At 39.5% G+C, this 12,352-nt stretch overlaps 1 protein-coding gene across 2 annotated transcripts in view; it reads left to right on the forward strand.

The window, feature by feature from the left end:
• sema5ba (sema domain, seven thrombospondin repeats (type 1 and type 1-like), transmembrane domain (TM) and short cytoplasmic domain, (semaphorin) 5Ba) overlaps positions 1 to 12,352 on the forward strand; it is a 235,817-nt gene that overhangs the window by 159,874 nt on the left and 63,591 nt on the right. For both annotated transcript variants that reach the window (XM_032566937.1, XM_032566938.1), the window contains exon 9: positions 2,144 to 2,429. In XM_032566937.1, coding sequence (XP_032422828.1) covers positions 2,144 to 2,429 — 286 coding nt within the window. The remainder of the gene's footprint in view (positions 1 to 2,143; positions 2,430 to 12,352) is intronic.

Here is a 12,352-nt window from a genome sequence, read left to right on the forward strand (position 1 = left end):
TTATATAAAAATGTCCTGTCGGCCCTGGAGGTGCATTACATCCTAATGGTTAACAGGTTCCTCTCTGAGTGTGTGTGTTTAAGTGACTCTGTTGCAAAATCAGCTTAGTTATCGTTTATTTGCATGTATACATGCGCAAATTAAGGTTTTTATAATTTTGCTGTCGCTGCTCTGGATTTCACTTCCAACAAGCAGGTCCCGGTGGTGAAGTGAGGCAACGGCAGCTCTGTAGTCTTTTCTTTTCTTATTTTTAATCATTCGTGCAGAAACCTGACAGACGAAAAGATGACAGTACAAAACAAATCTTCCCAGCGTTGAAACCACAATCAGCTCCGTGTCAAAACACCAGTGTGGTGGTTTCCGTTTTATAAAGCTCTTTCTCTTTCTGACATTCTGTCGATGTCTGCTTATTAATTGCAAAGCATTAAATGAAGGATTCGCTCTTTATGCTTCATATCCTTAGAAAAGTATTGGTACTCCTTGTTTTCATTTAATTTGTTTTCATGTCGCCATGCTATATCGGGATTCTGTATGTGTACCAACACATTCCACGGATTTCCACTTGTATTTCCATCTCTTATTCATGCGCGGTTGTGGGAGGAAAATAAAAATTCAGGTTTTCTTTCAGAAATAATCCTTGCAGAAGGGGGAAAAGAGTTTACAGAGATTTAGAGAATATAAAACTCCAGGACATTTTAATAATTATTTGTATTAGGGATGCACGATATTATTGGCATGGTATCGGTATCGGCCGATATTAGCTAAAAATTTAATATTGGACATCGGTCATTCCGTCAAAATAAAATGTTTTTAAGTGACAAACCAGTGACGATTATGCCTGCAACACAGCACAACGTCAAATTTGCAAAGTTTCAGTGTTATTGCCCTAGAGAGACTAAATGTCATGAATAAATGTGACTTTAAACATAATGATAGTTGAAAGTGTTGCATCATTTTCAGCCTCCTTTTTAGCATTTTTATTTGGTAGCAGGCTAGGCTGACAAAGATAATGAAGTATTTTAATTCCACAGTAGAGAAAGCCACATAGTTTCAGTAAGTAGAAAACAATATCGGTATTGGTATTGGTTATCGGCCAAATGAGTTTTAGTATATCGGCATATCGGATATCAACCAAACATCCAATATTGTGCATCCCTAATTTGTGTTTTTTCTACCACTTCACAATGACGCTGATATTTATGCTTATAGCAGAAAAAAGTTCAAGGTTTATAAGCACCTTTGCAAAAACACTGCATGTTTTTTGCCTGACTTTCATTATATCTTATTGTATTCACTTACAACACTCGATTGTGTTTTTGTTAGTAACTGCTGAAGAAACTGTCAGACCTCTGTTGTAAAATCAAGTTGTCTCTAAAAGATCTAGTTTCCATGAGTTAAAAAAAGAAAAACTTTTGTTTTTAACAAGGTTGCAACAAAAGGAGAAAAATCTTAAACCTTGAGGAGGCTCATTGAGTTTCCAGGTTTCACAGAAACACTGTGAGCTCCAGAAAGAGGATGTAACTGGAACTGAAATTATTCTGAGGTCCCTGTCCAAATGTCTGTCACAAAAAGTCCCCAAAGTTCCTGCACAGAAACTCTGACATACGTCCACCAGGAGACATAATAATGAAATAAATAATTCATCATGAATTTGTTTTAACTTGTGCCAGAAACCGATATACTGGCTGACGCTGTCTAATTCCTTTAAAACAATTACTTAAGATCTCCTCATCCCTGTTTTGCAGACTCTTACCTGGAAACCCGTCCAGCAGGCGGACATTAATCATCCCCTCTGCCGTCCAGGGGCAATAAAAGCAACACAGGCATTCAGTTTTAGCATCAAAACCTCAAGACAGATTTATGTGAAACCGTGTTTATATCTTCCACTCTCCTTCGCCCTCTGCAGCATCTTCTCTTGTTTACTCATTTGCCACGGGGGCTCTTTTTTTCAAAGCCAGCCTAAACAGGAATGCGGTCGTAGAAATTTCAAGTCCTTATTGCAATCAATAATGCGAACAAAGTTCAAAGCAACAGTGTCCAGAAGATGAATGTTGCAAATATATTTTTGCTTTTCCCCCCCCAATCCTCCCGGGTCAACATAATGATCTACCTCTCCCTCGTGTCTCCTCCTTCCCCGCCGCAGAGCCCCACTTCATCTCCGCCTACGACATCGGCCTCTTCACCTTCTTCTTCCTGAGGGAGAACGCGGTGGAGCACGACTGCGGCAAGACGGTGTACTCCCGCGTGGCCCGGGTGTGCAAGAACGACATCGGCGGGCGCTTCCTCCTGGAGGACACCTGGACCACGTTCATGAAGGCGCGGCTCAACTGCTCCCGGTCCGGAGAGATCCCCTTCTACTACAACGAGCTGCAGAGCACCTTCTACCTCCCGGAGCAAGACCTCATCTACGGCATCTTCACCACCAATGTGTGAGTGGACTACGACGTGTGTCACACGCATTCGTCACGCTGGTCAACAGACAAAAAAAACATAGTCTGGGGGTTTTTCAACTGTTTTAGGGTCATTTTGATGTGCTGAATCCAAAACTCACATTGGTTTTGCTCAATCGGGTCGACTTTCTGAACTATGATGCGTACGAGTTTGAGATGCTGGGATGATGGCTGATTGCTGTGGGGCTCTGAAGAGAGATATCCCTGCAGCCGAACATATGTGGCGTTCGAAGAAAAGGATGTTCCTGCCCTGAATTTTGCACAATGAAGATTTAAATTTAAATTTATAAGTACTTACCCTTACCATCAGTTTTTATTACTCAATTTACAGAAATTCAAGTTTGTATCATTTAATTAATACACTCTGTTTGAAAACTTTTTTTTTTCTCCTAAAACTTTTTTTGGATGAGAAATGTTAGCAGAGGTTAACTGATGATTTCACAAAAATATAATCAGTTTAGTCCACAGATCGGATTTCTCTAAATCAAATTAGAATGAAAACCTGACCTGACTGAGAAAATCGGGTCAGGTTATTAAACAGTGTCACTGCTTTTAAATCGTTTTCTATTGTTTTACACTTGTGCATATGTATTAATTCGTTTTATTTTGCATCCAGGTTGCTGTGTATTGCAGACTTCTGCCCAGGTCTGTCTTGAAAATGAGATCTAGATCTCAACGGGGTTTACCTGGTTAAACAAAGGAAATAAAAAAAATTTAAAAATGGAGGTCATTTTTGGATTCAGCTGGTACAAAATAGTTCTTATTCAGTTGAAAAAACATGGACAACTTCCAAAAAATATTTTTTTGTAACTCAGTGGTATCAGTGAGTCAATCAAATTGTATTTGTGTAGCACATTTCAGGAACAAGGCAGCTCAAAGTGCTTTACTTCATAAAAACACACAAATCAACAATTGAAACATTACATTTTTCCAAGTGTCGTCATTTACACATCAAAATGTTGGTCGGTGTTTCATTTATTATGGTACAAATGCAACTCTAGACATCTGGGTTTTGGTCAGTGTTTTTAAGGAAGTCAGTGTTTTGGCTGTTTTACAGTTTTCAGAAAGTTTGTTCCAGATTTGCGGTGCATAGACACTGAATCCTGCTTCTCCACGTTTGGTTCTGGTTCTGGGGATGCAGAGCAGAACCAGAACCAAAAGACATGAGACAACCAGAAGGTTGATACAACCACAACGGATCGTTAATGTATTGTGCTAAGCCGTTATCACACACATTTTGATATTATTATTACTAGGGATGCTCCGATCAGGTTTTTTGCTGCCGATTCCGATACCGATTACCCATGAGGCCGATCTCTGCCAATCGCCTGGATTGACTGTTTATGACAACAGTCATAAATATTCATGAAGACTTACTCATGTTTATGACGGGTGTTATGTCATGTGTATGACGGTGTCATGACAGTCTTATTCACGACCTGTCAAATAAAGTGTTAGCCTTTTTGTATGTCGCTCCTTGGTGACATTCTGCTTTTAAGTACTTTTAAGACTACAGTTTGGTGTCCGAGTTTGAAAAGTATCAAATCCTAGGTGTCGGATCGTTTTGTGCACATAAAGGAGGTTCCGGTTAGTCAGGTTGCAGCTGTTAGGGGGACTGGATTCTACAAGTGCTCCCATCACCCTCACCTTTTTGTTTCTTACTTCCTGTTTGGAACAGAAATCGGTTCAACGATCCAGTTTGGACTTTTAAAGTACTGGACATTTTCAATCTTTTCTGGTCAGAGTTTGGTATAAACAATCAAATAGACTTTTTCTTACCTACTCGTGCACTTACTAAAGAAGACGTACACCAAAATGATAGCGTTCAAGTTTTTCTGCACACCTTGTTGTACTTGTACACTGCTGCAGAAGGCTTTAGCCAGACAGAGCTGGCTAAAGCTCTTCCAGATGGCAGTGGTCTTCGCCATGCCTCCAAACTGCAGTTTCAGACTTTGTTTTGCCTTCTGGTGACAGAAGGAAAGAAAAGATATAAAATAAGAGCTGCTTAGGTGGACAAGCCAGGTAGTTTCAGTTGATAGCAGAGAGCAAATGTAACATAACAACAAAAGCCTGAACAAAAAAAAAAACAGTTTTCAGAAAAGTAAGGAAATGAACAGAAGTCAGGGAATTGTTAGTCCATGATTTCAGCTCCGATTGTTCAATAGCAGTACTGTGAATATGAATTAAACATTTTGTTTTGTTTGTTTGTTTCAGTCAAAATGTGCCACTGTTCTTAGTGCGGATATGTGGCAACGGCTCTCATTTGTTTTCAATTTCATACGCTGATGCGTTCATGGAGCTGTCCGTGGTCCTGAAGGAGCCGGCGGAGCTGTAATTCTGCACTTCTGTTATTACACCTCAGCCAGTTTCGTCTTGACACTCTGCTGTCTGCGCACTATTCAAACCGCATTCGAACCAGCGCGCTGTGTAACATGGTTCCACCTCTCTGGACAGAATAACAAGCGGCAATGATTTTTAGAACAAAGCCATTTGGTTTGTAGAAACACAGCCGCCTGCGGCCGTCAAATATTGATTCCATAAAGATTTCCGTGATAACCCGGTTGCGCCAAAATGCATCTTTTATGAAATGCATTACTGGAAACGTGACCACATTGACAGTGTCAGCTGAGATTGGAGCATAAAGTGCCACTGAGGGAAAAAACAAAAACATTGAGGACGCCTGCTGCTCCTGCACATACTAATGTACGGTTAAAACTGAGTTATACCTGAAATCCCACCTCTTAGACTGAATGGAAATTTTAGGCTCACACAAAATACGCATTCGGCTTTACAACAGTTTCATTAAGATTTATTATGATCTCACTGGAAGCAGAGGCACCTGTTTGTCCAAGCACACCATGTTTAATTTGATGCGCGTCTTTGCAGATGTGCATCTGTTTGTTTCTTTTACTGCAAAACTAGGGCTGTTGTAAACAAATATTTTAGTAATCGAGTAATCTATTGATTATTCTTACGATTAATTGAGTAATCGGTTAAAAAAAATTATAAAATAAAATATTGGTAAATCTGGCATAACACTATCGGTTACCAACATCAGTCCAATTTTTCATTTTTGAGCATCCCTAACAGTAACTTTTTTGTAGTTTAGAAAACTAACCTCTAACAATAATAGCTCACTTTCTAAGTTTACCTGAAGAAAAGTTGTACAAAAATCTGAAATTATATTCAATTTAATAATAAAGAGGTAGGCTCACAAATACGCTTATAAAATGTCTATGATCCAGCTTTTAGTTTATTTTATGTATTCATCTGCAGTCAGTTTAATAGATGAACTCTCACCTTGCCCCATACCTGTCAATCTTTGGGTTTGAGAATACGGGAAATGTCGCCTGGAGTGGGGGGCAGGCGAACGAACGAACGTAAGATGAGGGTGGAGGGGAGGAAATAGACCAGGGGACAGACGAACGTAAGTCCAGGGTGGGGGGACGAACGAACAAACGTAATGTACGACCGGTAGACCAGGGGACGAACGTAAGAACGGCAAGGAGCAATTCAGGATATTTACAGCACCTTCATTTATCAGACTCTGAAACTCATCTACCAGCCATGTACCACCACGATGATTTCTACCACCCGTTTGTTGAGACCTCGATGATATGAAATTTATTGTGCGGTTCGTCCGTAAAGTTACACTTACACTGTAAGCATCAGCTACTCAGCCACTCGCCGTGTTCAGTCTATCTGCTCACCTGTATAAATACTCCTGCAGCCTCTTCCTGCTGTTCGCTCTGAACCAGCAGCTCCCGGAAGAGAAAAGCTGCCGTACTCCAGGCATCACGCCAGTCATTTTAAGGATGCTTATTGGTCCCCGAAAAACAATGAAAAACCGGACATTATTATTAATCAATGAAATCCCCACAGGCCGAGCTTGAAAATTGGACGTTATGCTGCTAACACTTTGCTTCCGTCAACAACTCATAGGCGGAAGTGAGAGCTCCGTGCAACGCAAGTACTGTCCCGGCCGGAACACGGTGCGCTAAATAATAAAACATAAATTAACGAAGCTTCAAGGCAGGTAAATTTTCCTTGAGGAATTTTAATAATCGAGGTACTCGAATCATTCAAGGAATCGTTTTAGCCCTACTGCAAACTCTAAGTGCTTGACAGGAATGCAAGCTGTGTGCCTTTTTTTGATTCTTTCAACGCATTTCAGGGTTTTAAAGGCATTTACCTTTGCAGCTGTTTAAGAAAAGGTTTTTTATATATCTTGAGTCTTTTGGAAGTCTGCAATATCTGCAAATATACAGTAACTATGGTGTATGTAGTCATATTCTTGGAACTACTGGCATATGCATATTATAAGCACATTAAATGTGGTGCATTTGGTATTAAATAAGGAGTGGGTCTGATTGTGCCTGATTGGTAAAAATGACCTGACATATTTAATTTTTTCTGATTTCTCTTTAAAAAACTATAAACATAGGAACAACATTAAAAAATACTTCTTTTTCTTACCCTTTCTGAAGACTCTAAAGGGCAACTTTGCTTTCTTCTATTTAACAATTATAGGATATTTGAAAGGTGCCTAAACTCATAGAATATATAAATAAAGAATTACACAAGACTCTGAACTCCTTCTGCTCATAGTCGAACGGGAAGATTTTAATGCACATCTGCTATACCAAAACATCACATCCACATCGTTACAGAAATCCAAAGTCTTCCATTTACGTAGCTCTTCTGGCTCCGTCTTACTCTGGATGTTTGTTGGAAGTTCCGAGAATTAGGAATTGACCTCCTGGAATAATTAGAGGCGTCTTGACCTCAACATCTGCTCCATTTTCAGAGGTTCTATTAGGCAAATCGTTTACTCCTTATCTGTCCAAACAGAGATTTGCCAGCTGAACTGTCCACTCTTAAAAAGCCTTGTGCATCTTTGTGCTTCCCATAAATTCATTTTGAACACATCAGTGGTAGCAAAAAAAGCTAACTTTGAGTCTTCTTCATTCTGTGACAACATCCACACAGAAGAGTGCTGACATCACCAACTTCGCTCCTTAGATATAATGCGTTCACTGATGTTCATCCGTCCGTTATCTGTGTAGAATTGTGGGTAATTCAGAGAACTCAATTAGCCTAGCGGTTGTGTTTTTGGACTGTGGGAGGAAACCGGAGTATCTGCAAATCACTGCAAAAACACATAATCTTACCAAGTAATTTTGGCAAATATCTTACTAAACTTGAAATTAGGCAAACTAGCTTAAAAAAATCACTTTTCAGTAAGATATAGTGTCTTGTTTAAGTAAATAATTCCTTATTATTGGTGAAAAAGTTCTTGTTCTATTGGCAGATAAATGACCTTATAACAAGGTAAAAATGTCTCGTCATAAGTTAAATAATCTGCCAATGGAACAAGTATTTTTTCATCAATATTAAGGAATTATTTACTTAAAACAAACCTCTATAAGTTACTGAAAAGTTACATGTAAGTTAGTTTTGTCTTATTTCAGGTGTATTAAGGCATTCGCTCTAGAAACTAGACCAAAAATACTTGGGAAGATTTTGTCTTTTTGCAGGTAAAGCCAGGATTGTCTCGCTGCAAGGCAACAGTCCTACCCACTGCGCCATCGAGAAGCCCAAACATTTTTAATTTAGTTTCCAATTTTCTGAGTCAGGGCAGATGAAGCCGTCGTGCTTCATTCCAGTTATTCAGAACGTCGCAAAAAAAACAAAAAAAAAAGTCAGAACTTTCAAAGAAATCTGAATAGAGCTTCTCATTAATCGAATCAAGCAAATTCTCAGGCATTGAGAAAATGGATGCAGAGAATGAAAGCTGAGCTGCGAAGCGGCGCTACAGTCGCAACAAGCTCCCTCCAAGGTGAGGTATTACGATCTTCACTGTTTGACAAACATGATAACAAACAGTGTTATCATGTCTTTTAGTAAATTTGAGGCTCTCATGTCTGAACACACACGCACAAACACACACCCTCATTTTACACACTTGCATTCTTCTGTGAGCTGGAGAGGCTTTCTTGGGAAACCAATTTAATGAGAATTTTGTAATAACAAGATGTCAGTTTGTGGGATTTAACGGCGCTACGTATCCCCAGACAGTTCATTATAATCTGCCAAGCCTCACACTAATTATTAGTCATGTTGCTTCCTTACTTGGAGCTTCTTTCCAAATCTGTTACCTTGATTGTAAGCCCTCAGTGGCAGTAATTTGCTATAAACTTTATTACTATTATTCTTTATTTTTCTCTGCAGCAAGATTTGCTCATTTCTCTTGAAGCGTATATTAATCACGTAAACACGAGTAGAAGAAGCAACCGGGTAAATAGTCCATTTTTATTAACCTGTGAAAATAATTCTTGAGCGTTTACGGAATACCTCAAAAGAAATGTAAATAATTTTTTTTAATTAATGTTAAAACAAAACAAAACCAGAAATCTCATGGGCGTCCAGGGATACTTTTACTTAAATTTGCTGCAAACTTAATGCGGGATACATTATAATGCTATTGTAAATTATATATTATGAAACAAAGAACATTTTTAAGAAAGTAAAAGTTAAGACTAATATATTGCTTATTCCTTTAGAATTTTCCACTGAGCATTTCACTTGCAGGAAACTCACACAAACACAAACAAACCGCCGCACTTCGACTTCTTTTCATCGGCCTCTCGCGTTTTGTATCTGCAGTTACCCCGCTGTTTTTATTTTTCCCACCTATACACAGCAGAACACACACAGAGAGAAATCTTCAGAGTTTTCAGCCTCCCACCTGTTTGTATTGATCAGCGCGGCTCCGAGACGAGCCGGATCCGCAGACTGAGCTGCACAACAGCTGGTGGCGTCGCACACTTTGTCGCAAACAGGAAGCACCCACATCCAAAGTTTGAACGCTGCAGACGTCTCCTCTGCATTTTGAGTTTAGTTAAAAGGTTGAATGCAGCTAATTGCTGTTGTCCAAATGCAGAATGGCGGGGCCCGTACAGCAGTGTTACAAACATTCTTTCACCGTTGGCTTTCTTCATGCTAGATGTGTTTTGTTCTGTAAAGGTTATATAAATGAAGTGCTTGATTAAAACAACAAACTCTCCCACTTGAGCCCAACACGGCCGTATTGGCCGCTTCTCTGATGAATGTCTACCTCGGCCAGCCTGTTGGTTTCGGTGGAAAGCCAGACCAATTAGGTGTGTTAATTAGTCGAGGCCTTTACAGAACAGCTGTGGCTTGTGCTAACTTGGTTAGCCAAACTAAAAGTCATCAGACTGGAGCAGTTTGGCTGTTTCACAACGTCAAACTGAGTCTGGTCACCTTTTTTTCTCTCTCTCTCAAAAGAAAAACGGTTTAAGTTTTGGGCTTTTTAAAAATTATTTTAGCTCTTGCACCAGAACAAAGTATCATATCATCATTGTATGAAAAATGTGCCCACGCAGGCATGATCTCAGAATAATTAGAACCTTAAATCATCCTTTGGGAATAAAGAGTTGTCCCCTTCACCCCCAAAGTTTTGGCCACTTTTGGCATTGTTCTTGTCCCAGTCTGCTCCAAAGTCAACCCAGGTCTGTAATATTTTCAACATTGTACGTGGGTTTCCTGGATTCCTTTGCCTTGAAGATTTTTCCCAGAGACATCAAAAGAATCCCACACAGATCTCCTCCATAACTCAGTTTTTCGGTGTTCATTCACTCTTTCATTGCTTGAATATGGGCCTCAGCGGGGGATCCCTGCCTATATGTGTGGTTCAATATATAACATTTTTCAAAATACCTTTAATCAAAAGAAATTGCTGTTTGGGAAGCTGAAATACCTCAGTGCAACTCTGCTCGATAAATTATTTGCTGGCGTTTGCAATGAGATCAATCAAGAAGTGCTGTTTGATCCCCTTGGTGCTGATTGGCTGTACATCAGAGGCGATGTACATCACAGCTTTATGGCGTCAAACATCCATCACTGCCAAATGTTAGCAACATTTAAAATTTCAACACAGTCCTTCCAAGTGCTTCCTATCTGCTTGCGTTCTCAAATGGTGCAAACACGACATCATCTGCAAAAAACACACAGATGCACTTTACCTGGAAAGACCGTCTATCCCCTCACATTTTGTGATTGTTGTCACAGTAATTTACAAAATAGCAAAAAATAAAAAAGTAGTTTGATTATATTGGTAATCTCAAGCACTACATTTAAAAATAAGCTATAAAAAACTTAATCAACTCAGCATTTGAAAACTGCATCTGGTGTTTACTCAGATTATTTTCATCTGATTTTTAAAATAACTTTGATTTTTAAAATAACTTTGATAAATGTCATCCAAGCAAACTGCTGACCCATTCCAAATGAAAGGGATTTGGGTTATGTTAACTTTGATTTGAAGCATTCTCAATCTGCCACATAAGTTTAACTTTCTGGGGAAAAAACCAACAAAAAAAACAACACAAACATTATTGCAAACTGCTAACCTTGCAGATTCAGCAGAGTGTGTGTGGGCGTTTGGGGGTGTGTGTGCGTGGGTGAGAACATCCCGTGCTTGGTATTCTAGCGTGTGCTGCTCTCTGTCAGGGGAGAAGCTGAATTGTGTCTTAAACCTTCTGCTCCCTCGCCTGTTAATCTGCCAGTATTTGACACTGCATGGCTACCTCCCATCAGTCCGCAGCCATTTTCAGTGATAGATAGAACAAGCTAATGGCAGCAGCTACTTGGAGAGAGAGAGAGAGAAAGAAAGAGAGAAAAATGGACGGAGAAGTCGGGGTGTGTAAAGAGAGAGGAGGTGGAGGAAGAGGAACGAGATGAAAGGATGTAATGAGAAAAATCACGGCTCTCCAAGCTTTTTGTCCTCCTTCCATTGTTTCTTCTCGCCTATCTGAGGGGCCTCGCTGGCCCCTTCTCCAAAAACCGCTTTCCCCTCGTCAGGGTTTGGGTATATGGCAATGCAATCACCAGAAAACACTGTCTCCATCTGTCTGGCCTAAATTGAGCAGCCTCACAGCTGCTCCCAGGGGTTCGTGGCTGTAAAGCAGAAGAGGGAAGAGTTGGACCGGCGCTGGTTTTCCTTCCTGTCCGTTCGCGCTCCGGCCAAAACGTCAGCGCCGCGTCCGACACGCTATCTGCTTTGTGTGGCGGACTAGTTTTCCTAGTTTGAGTGTGGTTTAAAAAGGGAGTAAAAATGTCAACTTTTTTCGTCTCTCTTTTTTTTTGTAGCTTTGTGTTTTGCATTTTTCAAAAGAGGCAGAAAATGGGTGAATGATTTGGCTGATTACTCACTTATTTCTGATGCTAGATGTCCAAAATATGCAATATCTGCATAAGCAAGTGTTTGCAATGTAGGTCGAACTTGAATTCTAACTTTTTGAAACCCATTGACCAACACAAACTTCCCTGCAAAATGATCATCCTTTAACTCTCATGTGTGGTGATGTTTTAGCCGTCAACATAAATGTGTTTTACTGACATGTTGTTAGATAAACCAAACTATTATTTAGCTGAAGAAAAAGGGAAAGGATAGATGGTTAAATAAATCGGTGACACTTCATTTGAAGGAATGTGCATAAGACTGACATGACAGAACACCGGTCATGAACATGAAGGAGTTTTTATGAATGTTTACGACTGTTTTCCTGAAACTTATTCGGCAAATAACACTTTTAATGCAAAGTTGACACTTTTAATTGACTTTTATTGCAAATTTTAATAAAACTTTGCATTAAAAGGTTAATTATTGACCAAATAATGCAAAGTTGACACTCTTAATGGACTTTTAATGCAACCTTTCATTAATAATTATAAAATATTATATTACCAAATGACTCTTCGTGACAGTCACAAACATTCGTAAAGACTCCTTCATGTTTATGACGGTTGTTATGTCAGTCTTCAGATAGTGTCACCAATAAATCAAATCAACACCTGAAAAGTGTGGCATGCGTTTGGAT

Source organism: Xiphophorus hellerii, chromosome 7 (genome assembly GCF_003331165.1).
Source record: "Xiphophorus hellerii strain 12219 chromosome 7, Xiphophorus_hellerii-4.1, whole genome shotgun sequence".
Lineage (NCBI taxonomy): Eukaryota > Metazoa > Chordata > Actinopteri > Cyprinodontiformes > Poeciliidae > Xiphophorus > Xiphophorus hellerii.